This window comes from Arvicanthis niloticus, chromosome 13 (assembly GCF_011762505.2).
Source record: "Arvicanthis niloticus isolate mArvNil1 chromosome 13, mArvNil1.pat.X, whole genome shotgun sequence".
Lineage (NCBI taxonomy): Eukaryota > Metazoa > Chordata > Mammalia > Rodentia > Muridae > Arvicanthis > Arvicanthis niloticus.
This window is the reverse complement of record NC_047670.1, coordinates 46,945,290-46,961,593: the sequence shown is the minus strand read 5'-3', so window position 1 is coordinate 46,961,593 and position 16,304 is coordinate 46,945,290. Positions and strand designations below refer to the sequence as shown.

General features: G+C 40.3%; 1 protein-coding gene across 1 annotated transcript in view; it reads left to right on the top strand.

The window, feature by feature from the left end:
• The window catches only part of Fam135b (family with sequence similarity 135 member B), a 266,848-nt gene that overhangs the window by 141,799 nt on the left and 108,745 nt on the right, over positions 1-16,304 (top strand). Inside the window, exon 3 of the mRNA XM_034517362.2 lies at positions 5,809-5,888. Coding sequence (XP_034373253.1) covers positions 5,809-5,888 — 80 coding nt within the window. The remainder of the gene's footprint in view (positions 1-5,808; positions 5,889-16,304) is intronic.

Genomic DNA, 16,304 nt, shown 5'->3' with positions numbered 1-16,304 from the left:
CTACTCCTCACAAAAACTGGTCTATAGTCCCTGTCCGTTACTTAGTTTTTCTGTTCAAGAATATTTTGCATCATCTTGGAATGGACTTCTTAAGCTCAGACTAATTGTCTAAAGATCCATTTAGGTTATTCTTGGCTTTGATTTCATTTTTGACACTTAAGTGTCTCTTCGCCATGTATTGAAAGTGATGTTTGATCTGTCTCTTCCTCCTCCTCTTCCTCCTCCTCCTCTTCCTCCTCCTCATCCTCCTCCTCCTCTTCTTCTTTTTCTTCTTCCTCCTCCTCCTTCTCCCCTTCCTCCTCCTCCTCCTCCTCCTCCTCCTCTTCCTCCTCCTCCTCCTCCTCCTCCTCCTCCTCCTCCTCCTCCTCCTCTTCCTTCTCATCTTCTTCCTCTTCCTTCTCCTTTTACTCCTCCTTTTTCTCCTCCTCCTGGCCTGCTTCCATTCCCAGGGAAATAGGATTCTAGTCACAAGTTGGTGTTACCAGCACACATACCCTGTTGAATGAATTAGTATGTATAGACTCAAAGCAATTGCTGGTTATTTAATACTTGTATTTGACCACTCTTCCTGCATTACATAATGGCTGTTACAATTTTTTACCAACAGTACACAAGGGTTCTCTTTTCTAATGCTCATTCATAGCTAACTTTTTTTTTTTCTGTAATAGCCTGGTATGTGAGATTCCATCTTGCTATGATCTCTATTTACAGTTCCATGACAAGTCCTACCTTTGGCAAACTTGTTTCTTTGTTTCCTTTGGAAAAATGTCTCTTCACCTCTTTTGCCTACATTTTGTTTATGTTTCTTAAGTTTTAAAATTTTCATAAGTGGACAGAATAATGGGTTTCACTGTGACATTTTCATACTTACGAATCACTGTACTTTGCCCACATTTAATTGGAGAGTGCTGTTCTTCTGTTATTGTTATTGAGTTGTATAAGCTCTTTACATATTGTTTTTTATGGACCAATTACCAGACATATGGGTATATGATTTTCAAAGATTTTCTTTCATATAATGGACACTGTGCATTCTGATTATTATTTCTACTGCTGTGCAGCAGCCTCTTTGGCTGGTGTGAGGCTTCTACTTGTTTATGTATCGCCTGTGCCTTTGATGGCAAAGTAGTGGACAAATCATTGCCCACACCAAATTTGTTTTGATTTAGAGTTTCCAGGTTTTGAGGTATTGTGTTTAATTCTTTACTACACTCAGAGCTACTTCTGTGAGTAGTGTTGAATGGATTTCTGATTTCATTATCCACCTAACGAATATACAGTTTCCCCATATTATTTTCTGATATCTTTCTTTTCTTCTGTGAGTTCCTCATGTCTTTGGTCAAGAATGTACTGAGCTCACTCAGTATTCTTGTTTTCCCCTCTTGAGTATATTCTACTGGTCACTTTTTTATGTCAGTGTCATTCAGTGTTTATTACTATAAATGTGTGATGTAATTTGAAAACTGAAAACCTCATGTCTGCACCTATCAGAACTATTTTAACCCTTTACTATGTGTGAAAGTTTTATGTCTAATTTTGTTTTCTTTATCTTAATGAAAAGGGGTATTACATTCTTCCCTGTATTGTTTTGAATCTATATGTTGTTTTGAATAAGATTGAACAGAAATCAAAGCATATTTCTAGGTCTTTATTGTCTATACAATGGATCTGCTTCCTTTGGTGAAATGTTGGTTTATATATTTGATTTCTGACTTTTTTTTAACTGTCCATTTCTGAGAGTACTTTAACCTAGGTAATAAACCTTTGTCAGTTAATTAATGTAAAATATTGTTGTACCTACCTTCTACATATGACAAAGTAGCAAATACTGAGTGATCCTTCCAAGGGGAAATAATTCTCATAAACGCCTCCTTACATTTTCTTTAACAGTTTAATACCTAACCCTGGGCCAGGGAGATGGTTCTGTCAGGAAAATGTTTGCCTTGCAAGGACCTGAGTTTGATCTCCAGAATTCATGCTAAAACCTATCCCCAGAACTGGGAGATAGAGACAGGAGTTCCTGGGATGTTCATATACTTCCTCTTAATATTAGGGACATGAGTTTGGAGCAGTGATCAGCCTCACAGCACCACCCTGGAGTGTGCATGTTTAATAACAAAGAAATCAACCAGAAGCACAATGTTACCAAATGCAAGAGTGTCTGCAGGATCATTTCCTCAGTCTTCACTGCAGTTCGAATGTTAGATGGGTCTATTGATTGCAGTCAGACCTGTCTCTGTGAATAAGCACAAAGGAGATAGGAGCTTTGAATCCAAGGTTACAAAATGCTATCATGTAGGTGAGCCTATGAGGATGACATTCACAAATAACGAATGCAGTTTACATGAGATTTGCAGATGCTTTCTCCTGAGGCTTTAACTGTGATACTCAACTGCATCTGCCACGGCACAAAAGTATTTAATATTAATAAAATCGGATTCACCCTTGTTTGCTTTTATAGGCCATGCTTTGGATTCAAGGTCTAAGAGCTCTGCTTAGTACTGGGTTTAGAATATATTTAAAGTATTTTCTATTCTTTCTAAATGCATTAGACTTACATATTATTTTTAATTAAAACCAGTTCCCATGTGACATACTCTGATTATGGTTTTCTTTCTCTCTAGTCTTTCCAATTCCTGCTTCTCATCCTTCCCATCCAGATCCACCCTGTTTCATTTCTCATTAGAAAACAGACTTCAAAGGAATAATAATAAAATATAATAGGGTAAAATGAAGCCAAAAATCAGAATAGGACAAAACAAACAAACAGAAAGAAAAGAGCTTAAGAGGTACGAGACACAGATATAGATGCAGAGACACACTTTTTTGCATATTCAAGAATCCCATAAAAACTGTAAAATTGGAAATTACACACACACACACACACACACACACACACAAAACCTATAGGGTAATAAATAGGTAAGTAAGTAAATAAATAAGTGGGAAAATTAATGTTAAAATTAAATACAAAGCCCTGACAGGACACTATGAGAAAAGGAACCTCTCAGCTGCCTTTGAGTTTGTTCTCTGTTGGGCAGCTACTGCTGGTCACTCACACTACCCTTTAGAGTAGTTTGTTTCCCTCAGTAAGACTATCTTAGTTAAATTTAATTTTTTATTTGCAGACGCTTCTGGGTTAGAGCATGTGTCCACTTCTTCTTTTAGCTCTAGGACCCCACCTGGCGCAGAGCCATACAGGCAATGTACGTGTTCCTGGTGCTGTGCACGCTGCCTTGGTCTCTGTGAGTTCGTATGTGTAGTGGTCCTGCTGTATTTAGGTCTCGTTCTCTTGCTGCTCTTTGTTACTTCTGGCTCTTCCTTGCAGAAGGAAGCATCTCTGATGATAGTTGAGCAAGGTACTTATCCATGAGCATAACAGAATGTCATTAGGATTCATTTTATTGCTCTATTCTCTTTGTATAGCAGTAGTGTATGTTTTCCCCTTTGTCCCTGGGCTATCTAATCCCATGTTCTTGCTCACTCATGCAGTGTCATGTGTATGGGTACCATCTCAGGGTCTTAAATCAAATCAAATCCGATATTGGTTGGTTGCTTCTACAGGCTTTGTGCCATCATTGCACTAGAGTATCTAGCAAGTAGTATATCATTGTAGATAGAAGGGTTTGTAGCTGGGTTGGTGTTTACATTTCTCCTTTGGTAGTGTGTAGCATACTTTCCAGTCCCAAGATCACTAGCCAGTAGGGGTAAAAGCTCTAGATAGGTACCAGCTAGACTTCTCCATTCAAATTAGTAGTGTATATGTTGTCTTAATAGGCTTACATTTTTCATTTGCGTGAAAGGCCAGTTTGGTGACAGATTTTATGTGAGGTGGGAGATTTAATTTGAGGTTTGTTTGTAATTATTGTTTTGCCTGCAGGTGTTTAACAGCTTTAAGAAAACATGTTGAGAAAATGCCTTTTTTTTCCCTGTAGTGCACAGGTTGTGTGTGTGTGTGTGTGTGTGTGTAAAACAATTGTGAAGGAGCTGAGGGGCACAGGAGGAGTTGGAAGGGGAGAAAAGTGATACAAACACATTATCTATACATGGAATTCTGAAAACCAACCAAACAAAAGCTCGAATGTTGCTAATGCATTTATATTCCTATTAGTGTGGGCTGGAAGGTGGAATTCTAGCTTCCCTCTATGGTCCCCACTAAAACCAGGGTCACTACCATATGCTAAGTATGTAATTTTGGATCTCAGTGGAGATGGAATTCTGCTTTTCAGCTGTTTTTGGAGGTGCTGCTGTTGTTCTATGTCACTGGTGGGAAACAGACAGCTGTTATCTAAAGGTTTTCTGTTTTGTTATGTTATTCTCATTTGGGGTGTGTGTGTGTGTGTGTGTGTGTGTGTGTGTGTGTGTGTGTGTTCCTAGTCATTAGTGTTTCTGGCTTTATGGATAAGAAACTCCCCAATACCCAGTTTGTGATACAAGGGGTAAAAGTGGAAGGCTGGAAAGTTAACACTATGGCTTTCCTTCTCCCAGAGTGCCTAGCCTGTGTGTCTCCCCATCTTTGTCTCCTTGTGTTTCTTTTGTGCCCTTGGAGTTTCCCTTGTGTTTCAGGAAAAGAATAGGAAAACACAAGCATTTGGTATTACGTTCTTTACAGGCAGAAGTCAGGCCAGGTAGTGACCTCTTTCTTTTCCTTTGTTACATTTCCCCCTCATTTAGGGGACTTTTTTGATATTTTATTTCTCATTTTACAGATTCACAATAGGTTCACAAAATTATACTACAGTTTCAAAATCACTCAGGTCATACATGTCAGAGAAAGTTCATGAATTACACGGTAGATTCAGAGTTGGCCAGCTCAAAACTATCACCCAGACACTAGTCATATAGCAATGGCCACTGCTCTGAGAGCCACATGTCCTTTGCTCACTTGTATACATCAAAATAACACCTAAGGTTCTCACCAGAAATATTTTGTCACTATTCATGATGCTACTTACATAGCCGGTACCAGACTCCCGAGCTAGGAGCACAGTGAGCCATGGGGCACTGATGTGGTTCATGGTCCATTTGCTTACAGTTCACCTTGTCTGATTTATGTTTCACTTCACTGTGGGTTTGAGATATGTGAAAGCATAGGACAATCATGACAGAAATGGTACCCAAGTTCTTACAAGTGCAAAGATCATTAATAGCAAGGCACCAAGGTTTACAGAGGAGCGGTTACCACAAGCCTGAGAGCTTGCATAGGAATACCAAATGTGGATGTGATTGAACAAAAATGTGGTAAGATAAGGAAATGACTACCCTGGGAAAAGTGGTTAGCAATATACACAAAATGACAACCCATCTTCTACATGCCTCAAGGAAGTGTGTAGAAGAGGAGTGCACACTCACAAGCACATATGTGTATTTTACAAGTCAGCAAGTCAGTTCATATATGGATTCTCAGCCCCTACATTGTGCTATCTTCCTGTGACAGTTAATTTTTCTAAACTAAAAAACCAAACATCACCATCACCACCACATCGACAAGAACAACATGTCTGTATACTGATTGTCATGTGACCGACTTGTTCCTTTTCTGCCTTGGCATCAACTCAATCAACTCAAACCTTCTTCAGTCGTATGTGATTTGAAGTGATGAAGTGTCCTGCCTCCCTTTCCATCCTGTCTCTTCTCCTTCAACTGCTCCAATAAAATGTAATCTGTTATTTTTTTTCTTCCAGATAACTGCATGGCATCTGGGACCTTCAGTGGTTTCCTATGGCTTTCTGTAATTAAGTCTAGATAGTTTTAGAAGCCACGTTAAGTAGTCATATCATCATGGCCTGGTCTCTGTTCTCTTTGTAGGTATTACCAGATCCGAGTGACCTTGAAAGTGTCCTCAAGGATCCCCCACAGACTGAGTGCTTCCATCGTTGGGCAGTCAGGTGAGTGGAAAGCAGGAGTATCTGGTAGCTGGCAGAAACTGTCTGCAGCAGGTTTGTTAAAGTCATATCCTGGACAAAATTAATGAGAAGCATTTTCCAGCAGATAGGTAAGGGGAAGCCTGTTGCTATGGGTTCAGGGGACCAAGTAAATGAGCAGTTGTGCTGGAACTTTCTAGGTACAGGAGTTGGTCTGAATGTCATCACTCTATAAAGGATGCCAGCCCCTCAGAGTCTGTACAAGAACTATCCAGACACCAAATTCTCAGCACAAAGGAGGTTTATTATCCAGGAGAGGTAAGCTTGGGTTGAGAGGCAGCCTCCAGATTTGAAAGGGGGCAGATGGCAAGCAGCAGCAGCAGCGGCAGGTGTTTTTGTCTGTTTGTTTGCAGGAGTGAGTTTTTAATGAGAAAAGGAGGAAATCTGTGCTAGAGTGAACTTGTAAGTCTTGATTAGATTAAAAAGGTTAGCCAGTGTAGCCAAATAATGAAGCTTGAATGTTGGATCTTTATCTTCTGTCTTAGCAATGAGTAGGCAGACAAATAAGGGAATGGACTCTGGGAGCTAGCTTTAGGAATATAATCTAATGATTTTTTTGCAAAGGAGAGGAAAAGGGAGAAAGCAAAACCTGTCATTGCCATGCTTGCTGTGCTCAGGCTGTTAGATAACCGTTCATACCCTGTGTAAAAGGCTATCAAGCAAAACCCAGAGCCTAATTTTGAGCTAAATGGAAACCCAAGGCTTTATGGAGCCAGTCTGTTAGGGCTGAGTGGGAAATACAGTATCCTCTGAACAGAAAACCATGTAAAACCCTAACTAACTATGGTATAGGGTAATTTAGAAGCAAATCTGACAGAACTATATATTCTTGCAAGTCTTAAAGGAAATGATTCTGCCTTCAGGGCAGAAGAAAAGAAAGGAAGTAGAGGAGTGGAAACCCGCAGGGCAGCTGTTCACCATTAGAAGTAAGAGTGACCCCATTGTCAGAAATGAGATGTGGACTAGTGCTGGTCACAGCCCCACTTCATACAACCCATTTGGAATGGACAACAGCATCGGGGTGAGTCAAAGCACGTGCAGTTGAGACTCCACAAGTGAGATATATAGATGTTGAGTGAAGGCTTGTGATTATTCTTCTAACTCAAGGCCCATAGAGAAACTCAGCTGGCCACCTGCTTCTTAAGTCTGAGCTAAGCAAGTATTAGTTCATCAATTAAGTCACTATGTGCCCAAGATATTTCTCTTGTCCATTCCCCTCTGTTGGGAGCAAATCAAGCATCTTAGAAGAAGAAAGGAGGTTTCATTTTCTACTACCATCTATACTCCCTTCAGTAGGGACTCAAAGTAATTTAGAAAACATTTCCCTCTTTCCCATCCTGTACTGTTTCTTCCTTCCCTGCTTTAGCCCATGTCATCCACTAAGACAGCATCATACTTGGGTTCTGCTTCGGATAAATTGACTGTACGAGCTGAGGTAAATGGTCAGCGCGTTGACTTTATTTCTTTGCTTGAAATCTGAAGACAGAAATTCACCTCCCCAGCATCTTTCTCTGTTTGTGAAGGTGATGTACAACAAATATGTTTTATAGAGATGATAAATACACATGTGTTGTAATGGGAATGGCCATAAAGTAAGGGTCCATAAGTCTGCTCTGTGAGAGGTTATAAGTCAGAGTTATGAGCCAAGGTCTTGTTCTTAAAATCAAAGCAAATTTCTGGGGGAGAAGTGGGAGAGTCAGTCAGCTGATTGATGAGAGCCATCTGTAGGCCAGTGTGGAGTTGGTCTCTCTCCTCTCTGATGTTCTTGGCAGCATGAACTCAGCTCCTTGCATTGACGTACCTTCACTGGAGTGGGCAGTCCTGCTTGTGAGAGCCAGAAGCTCTTCTGTGCAAGAGCTTTTGGAGCCCATAGAGAAGGAAGCGATTGAGATGGTCATGCAAAGACAAAGGAAAAAAGTAAGATACACAATTTTAGGCTAAAGCTCTTTTCCTTTCTGGTCTAGTTTAACAGAGTGGTGACTGTGATGCACTTCTTATGCCCTTGAGCTCTGGACTCAAATGCTATGTAGACCAGAATGTCAAGCACACTAGCAGGAACACTATAGTCAGATGGCTTCATGGGTGAGAGATTCAGTGCAGATTTATTTCTCCTTCAAGGAGAATTTTCTAGTTATAACACATTCTTCTGTGTGTCTACGTTACAAACGATTCCAAAACTTGGTGCTAAAAACAATGGCCTATTCTGCTTGATTTTTTTCAAGTGAGCTAAGCTTGCCATGCTCGGTGATGGACTATTGTTACCTGAGGCCTCAGCTAGAATGGAGCACTCAGGACTTCTTGAGCCACAGTTCTTAACCCCCAGCTCACTGCTTAAAGGACAGCTAAGTTCTGCATCTAGCTGGGGTGCCAAACTACTTTACATGGTAGTTCTATTGCTCAGAGATTAAAAACAAAGAGGATTCTACACTGCTTCCTTGCTCTGTGTAGAACTGGTAAAAAGTTTTTCTCCTGTATCTCATTGGCCAAATCTAGGAAAAGGCTGTCCATTTTTACATGGAAGGGAAATACACTTCATCTCTCCCTTTAATGCACTCCCTTCTATCCTGTGTTGGGAGGACACTGACAGCCATGTTTACAGGCAATCATCCAAACATACTCTCTATCACTTATAAATAGAAAATAATAAATATGGATGTTTTGGAAGCATAGTATGAGGGAACTAAAAAAAAAAAATCTAGGAATTTCAAAGCAAAGCCAATGATATCTTCAGAACCTATTTTTGAGTTTTCAATGTAGTATATTCAATTTGTTTTGTTTGTTTGTTTCAGTTGTCTTTAACATGGTCATAAGCAAAGTTTACTTGGTCTAAGGAAGCAGGATTCAGTGGAGGAGAGTGTCATGGGCACAAATCATATTTCAATCCGTCCTCTCCACCTCCAAACCATATGAAATAAGAAGTTATTATATGGGCTCATTGGGTGCTACTTACCTCCTAGGCTTGTGGTATAAACCAAAATTCTGTGAGGAAGGTAGATATAAAGTAGCTGGACTCAGAGAATGCTTAGAATAATTAATTGTTCACTAGGGTAAGTGTGTCTATGGTGCATCGTGCAGGTATCTATTTAACAATATTTTGCTTTGGGCAGAGTCTTGGTCTCACCCCTGTGGATACAGGTGTTTCCATCAGGTAGTCTCACAGACATCTCCTGAAATAAACGTCATGATAGTGATACAGTAGGGAGATAGCTTGCAGACTCCTGATGTAGCAAATAATTCAGCAGGAACAGAGAAGCTTGGTGGAGGAAGAGACTCTCAGTGGGGTCTTGAAGGTCAAGAACCTGGCCAAAGAGGAAGGTATGGGTGAATTATCAGGCAGAGGCCATGATGTGAACCCAACCACTGGAATCTGGATTCATCTGTGTTAAAATTCCACTCACCACTCACCACTCACCACTCACCACTCACCACGAGTCTTCATGTTTGGACAGATTAGATTTAGTATATTCTTGAGAACTGGGACAGTCAAAGTGAGAAGGCAGACCTGTCAGATTTGTGCCATATGATAAGGAGAAGCTTTCTCTGAAAAACACAGAGAAATGAAGGGAAATGCCTCGACCACATGAACCCAGTGTTGTTCAAATACACAGTGTTTTCAGCCATTCAACAAGGGGTATTCTTTCTCTTTCCTTCCAGCATGCTGGCTTTTTAGTATCATACAGAAGCACATTTCCATGGTTCAGATGGTTTCAATGCAGATCCTGTAGGTACAGAACAATCTAACATTGAGTTTTGCAAGAGAGATTTTTCATGGTTAGATTCTGTATTGCATGGGCATAATCTGTGTGTCTCCTTACTACCTGTCATAATAGTTTTTAAAAAATAATTTGAGGAAATGTTTCTCTGGAAACTGATGATTTATTCTTGTCTGGGTTAGCCAAACATCTCCTTGAATGGATTTTGACAAGCTCTGAGCTTTTGCTGGTTACGAACAATCCTTCCCTTGGGCATTTTAAGAGATCCCAGTGTCAGAGAAGGAACAGGTACTTTATTAGGTGACAACTGTAACCATATTAGACATGCTCACAGGCATGAGTGTTGGGTAAAAAGTGGGACACTACTGTGTGAATGGAGGGACACTTGGAAGTTTGGCCCTAACATTAAGGTCTCTGTTATCACCAGAATAGGATCAGAATAGGACAGAGCAGGTGATTGTCTTGGGCATCCCTTTGCTGTTCTACAACCTAAAAGAGAATAGACTCCTCATGGTATATTTCTATTCTAATTTTGATGTAGTTAAAACTGGGAAATGATTAGATGAAGGGATTTGGCTATTTGAGAGGCAGGTCATACTCTCATCAGACCCTGGATTCATCTGAGTTAAAATTCTGCTCTCCTAATTCACAGTCTTCAACCTCCAAGTCAGGTAACTGAGGATTTGCAAGCTTGATGGTGGGGCTGCTGTGTCATGATTGACATGTGATGTAAAAGGGCCAGGCAGATTTTAGACTATTATCAATGAAGCACTTTACCATGGGTTTAACAAAAGCTCATAAATGAAACCAACATAAGAGTTCCCAAGGCAGAGCTGAATCAGGTTTGAGACATCAAACTGCAATGTGGGTAAGGAGAGGATTTGACAGGGCTTGACAGGGGTATTTGTGATGTAGACATATCTTCTGGCAGTTGTGTTGCCATGAATTCCTTAAGATGTTTAACCTTCCATGTGCCATGTTGTGCAATTTTGTCTCATCCCTTCCATCATAAGGCTTAATAGCAGGGTGTGCCTTGGATATGGCTTAGCTGGCTAAGCAGAAAGGCAATGGAATATACCATGGAAGTCATTCTTTTTCTCATGTAATAGGGACACTTGGAATTCTCATTGGTTTCCTCACTACTCTAAAGGAATACAATTTCTCTATTCTAAGTAGGTAAGACATGGCACCATCGTACTCATTTGAGTTTACGTTGCATTTGTATATGTATAAGTGCCTATTAGTCATGGTCTTTAGAGGAATAGAGCAATAGAATAAATATGTATTGCAAAGGAGGTTTACTAGATTGGTTTGCATGATGCATGCTTGGCACTTCAGCAATGGCTGACTGTCTTTACTCTAGAGAGTCCGAGAACTTGGCATCTGCCTAATCCACGAAGCTAGACGATGCACCAGCAATTCCAAAATATATGGCACTGAAGGCCAGGAGAATCTCTGAAGAACCATGGGTCTTAGGTCCACTTTATTAGGCCAAAACAACTGGTATCTAGTGTCGGTGGCAACTGGAACAGAAGGGACAGCCATGCAATGAATATAGTCACTTTTAGGGAGAAAAGGCACTTGGCAAAAGCAACTGGTTTTCCTCTCAGGACTGTTCTGACACCAAGATTGATTTTCCCTTTCTCAGTAAATTCTTCCTAGGAATGCCTCACTGCTCTGCTCAGAGACACTTTATGTACTGGAGCCCCATATCCAGTTAAACAGACAACCAAAATTAAATTCCACATCTATACATTAAAATTTACACACTTATGAGTACATGGGTTTGTGTGTGTAGGAAAGGCTAATCACACATTATCTGTCTAAAATCACTACTTGAATCTGCAAGGTCAAAACAACATTTTTTTTTTTTCCTGCATCCAATGAACTGCTCCGATGCCTCTTGGAAACCTAGATATAAGGCACTATAAAGATCTAATTATGCTACTTCAAAGCATGTCTCTCCTTCTCCTGAGATCAGGGTCTCAGTTAGCATGCCCATGACAATGGAAACACATTAAAAATACTTAACCTTGGGTATTTACCTCCATAAAAAAGGTTCTGTTTAATAAAGTCTGTCATTTCTTCCTCCTCCAGAGATGGTAAAGAAATGCAAAAAGTCATTTCCCTGGGGACTGATCAATCAGGGCAGACAGGGTAGGGAGGTGCCCATCAAAGTGTACTGAGGCTGTGGGAAATGATTAGGTTAAGAACAGGCATCTGCTTGTGTCTGCTCATCAAAGCAAAGGAAAAGATAGCAGAGTAAATTGTGGAAATGTATAAAATTCGCAGTGATTAGTTTTCGTAATGTTTTGAGAGGTAATTTCCATTTCCACTAAGTGGAAGCACTTAAGAGCTTCACTGTGTAGGGGCGGGGAGAGACATTTATTTCTCAAATGAATCAATCTAATTTCTTTTCATGGTCCATTAAAGTGCACCTAAATATCAAATATGCCTGTTTTCGTGGAGAATGCTAAGCAGGTAAAACACTCATCTCTTAGGCTCTGATCCAGCTAGGGTCTGAGAACTGCCAACTCAAGGTTGACAAAGTGGCTGCCTGCTTTAATCCTTGGAAATTCAAAGAGGCATTACAATCCATTACCATACAATCTACTCAGCTGCAGCCAGGTCAAACCAGCATTTTGAGAATAACAACTGTCAGTGTTTCCTTACCTCTGCCCCTACTCACTGTGAAAACCTGCTCTGCCAGCTGCCCAGGGACTCAGCTTTTGTGTCAAGTTAGCATCTCATTGCTCTTGAGATGGAATCTTAAAGCTTCCTGGGTTCATGGCCTGCTTCAAGAGTTTCTTTACATCATCTGTCAGTTCACCTGCTTTGATAGACAGTTGCTCCTGCTCCTGGTGTCCATTCCATTTTGGAGGCTGTCTTTTCCTTTCCAATGTTCCATTTTGCTGTATTAGATACGCAGAAATGCTGCTTGTGTTCCCCATGAGCAGACTGTACACCCTCACCTCAGTGTCCTTCATACAATTTGTAAAAGCAGGCTTGATCCCTCCCACATGTGGCTATTCCTACTTGCTTACCACATCTATCCTACTGAAGCATGTTTTCTCTAACTAGAAGCCATGTCTTTACTATGGAGGACCACATGCAGGGCACAACATTTGTTCTAAGGGCTGATCTTTCCAGGAAATTTGAATCTTGCTCCCTTACTTCCCCAATAAAAGTTCTGCCCTGGGATTGTAGTTATTAATGTAGAAGCTTAGAGGCTCAGCTCCCCAGCCTCTAGGAGAAGATAGAAATGTGACATGAAGCACATGCTGGCAGCTTATGGACTATGCTAGTCCTGTTTTTCTTTCTTTCCACCCAGCTTCCGACTGCCCCTGTAACCTCACTGAGGATAAAACCTTAATAAATTACTGATACCCACAGCTTTGTCTACCCTTTTACCAATAAAGTCTGGAAACTTCTAGGTACAGAGAGCTGGGAGTCACCAGATTTTAGTTCAACTGACTCATTCCAATCCTGTGACTTTCATATAGCTCTGTACATATGGGATAATTATTAGGAAAGAACCTACATAGCCAAAGAGCCATTAATTTGATATATGTAGTTGATAGATTTTTGGGAGTCCAAATATTCACAAGAATGTACTAAGATACCATATGTGCATATCACCACCACACTTCATCAAACAGGGACAATCTCTCTCTCTCTCTCTCTCTCTCTCTCTCTCTCTCTCTCTCTCTCTCTCTCTCTCTTTCTGCCACAGTTGTTGTTAATTCTTTCAAGGTGCCTGCTAGATCTCAAAATTCTACCTCCTCAAAATTGGATGTGCATGAGGCACTGTTAATACACAATACAGAATAATAAAGACACTTGAACATCTGGTATGAATGGGAAGGAAAGTGGTGGTCATTGTTAGAGATGAGGTTCAGGAGGAGAGACCCAGGGTTCAAGGAGTCAAAAAAAGACCATCTGGGGAAGTTTCTGTGAGGCACATCTGGTGCTGGTGCCCAGGGTCAACAGTGCAAACTCCCTGTTTGGAAAATGAGCAAGGTCCCTCAATGGGTCTCAGTGACATTAGACACCCCTGCTCTGTCCATGTCCTTATAGTTGGAGCCTCCTAAGCCTCTAGGATAAGACTTGATCCTCTCATGGGGAGTATCACTTTGACTTATAGGAGAAAAGCCTACATAAGCTACATTGCATTTAGTAAAGGAACCTAGAAAGACATTGAAGAAATCAGCACATGCATCCAGAGATTTAAGCACAGGGCTTCAGAGAGCTTATTTCAATGACAGGTGAGAGCAATCAAGGACAGTGTCTCCAGGAACAAGTGCTTGGTAAGGATCACACCTAAGTGATCCTGATCTCTTCATTACCTTCTCTGGGCCTCAGTTTATATCTCTGCAATGTTATCAACAACACTCTCTGTGAGTGTAGAAAAGCTATCCTAAGCTTTCAATTAGCATACTGATAATTGCTTTTAGAAATGTACTTCTTCATGGCAAGCAAGCAAGCAAAAATCAAAGAAAAAAATGCTCCAAGGACCAAAATATTAGTGCAAATTGTTTATGTGTGTGCATGTGAGTATATGTGTGCATGTGCATGTGTGTACGTGCAATGTGTGTTCAGAGACCTTAGACCAGGCACTGAGTGCTTGAGCTCTCTAAATAAATACACATGAGCTCAGATGAAGGTGCCACTGGCAGTGGGGGAAGTTTGAAAGATTCCACCAGGGTTTTCTCTATTAAACCAGATGGTGGTTAGTGGGATTGTGTGCCTGTCCAAGGTCTTTATAGATACAGATCTATGCTCAGTGAGTAGGCAAACTACATTATCCTTCTAGGGATTTCTGTTTCCTGAAAGATCAAGGAAAAAGGGCAAACAGGGACTTGTTTTGTTTGTTTGCTTGTTTGTTCGTTTGTTTGTTTTTAAAGAATACTTTTGATTTTACTTATGGGTACCTAGTACAAATTAGAACCATATGACCTCAGGAAATCAAATGAAGCAAACTCTTTTACCATAGAGGCACAGCCATGTGAACAAGATGCATTTTGAATGAGAGTGGGGTTTCCCTAGAGAAATCAATTGGGAGACTCGAATTCCCACAGTCTGGCTTTCATTCCAACTGCACATACTCCTTCCTGTTGATGTCAGTACAGAAAAAAAAAAAAAAAAAAAAAAAAAAGTAAGTGGCTTATGTCAAAGCTCAGGAATGAAAACTAGGCAAACACACCTCCTGTACTGTCTTATATCTACAGGATATTCTGAAGTTCCAAATTATGCTGTTTTTGAGGGTAGGCTTCAGCTAATTGGAAATATCTCAGAAGTGTAGTTACTAGTACATCTTTAAAGCTGTTGCTTTTACATGGGATGCTCCTGAAGTAAGAGAATGTGTTTGGTTCTTCTTGTTGCTTTGGAATAGTGCATTCTCTTTTATTGAAGATTTTACTTATTTCAATGCAGGGCACATACATTCTTAAGGAAATTGAATCTTGTGGAAATTGAAATGTAGAAATGAAATCTCCACGCCTAAACCATCCAGCCTGTGACCTCAGCTCCTTTTTGATGTGGTCAAATGTTCTTATTGCAGTGGAGGTAGATGAATTTGAAGCCACTGATTCTTATGTGGTTACAGGTAAACAATGTCTCACAAAGAAACCACACTGGCATTTGGATGAACAATGTCAATTATCTCGAACCCTTGCTAAATATATGATCCATTTCCTGCTTCTCCTCTTCTGTTCCTTTTCCTCATCTTCCTCCCCACTTTTCTTCTTTGCTTCTATTTCCTGTTGTCTTCTTCACTTGATCCTGTCTTCTTTTTCTTCCTGTTTCCTTCTCCTGTACTTCCAACCCATTATGAAAGTGACAGCAGTAGTTCTTGCTTACACAATGATCTCTCTCTCAGACACTATTCTATGTTGTTTGCACTTATCATGCGTTGATTAACAATAGGATTTTTTTGTGAGAAATCAATTATGTGATTTTGTCTTTATGTAAAATAAGCACCAAAGCATCATGTCCTATCATCTCGGAGTATTGTCATCACATATGAAATCTATCTTTGACTGAAATGGCTTTTTAGACGATGTATAAAAGCATTTGGGGTAGGTACTATTGCTATCCTCATTGTGAAGTGAAAATACTGATGGACTCACAGTAGTTGGGAGCCTAGATTCTAACCTAGGATTTCTGGATCCAACCAGAGCACAACTGTTGCTTCTTGTCTATACTAGAACCAACGTCTTTACAGGGTGGCAGTGTGCTCTGCACCATCAGCTTTAACAATCGCTTGGAGTCATGTCTAATTCCTCTTCATTGGGTTCACTCCTAGGCCATCTATTTACTTGATGTCTACCTTTCCTCTTAAATGTAATAGTAATGCTGCGTTCAGTAAATAATGGCCATTTTCAATGTGGAGGAAGCAGTTTTAGTATTTTATATCTAAGTAAATATAAACCTTTGTACTTTCTTCATGATGGGTCCAGAGAATAGAATGTTATGCCATTAGAAGTCATAAGACCAAGACTCTTTTCATAGATGAAACAAGCAAACTTTCTGCACTCTGGACATCAACTCATGCTGTCAAATGAAGCTAAAGGAAGCTAGCCCTGTCCAGCAGTCATATAAAAAAATCACGTGGCTTTTCTTGACTTATTTTTGGAAGCATAGAGTTTTGTTTGGTGATTGTCCATTA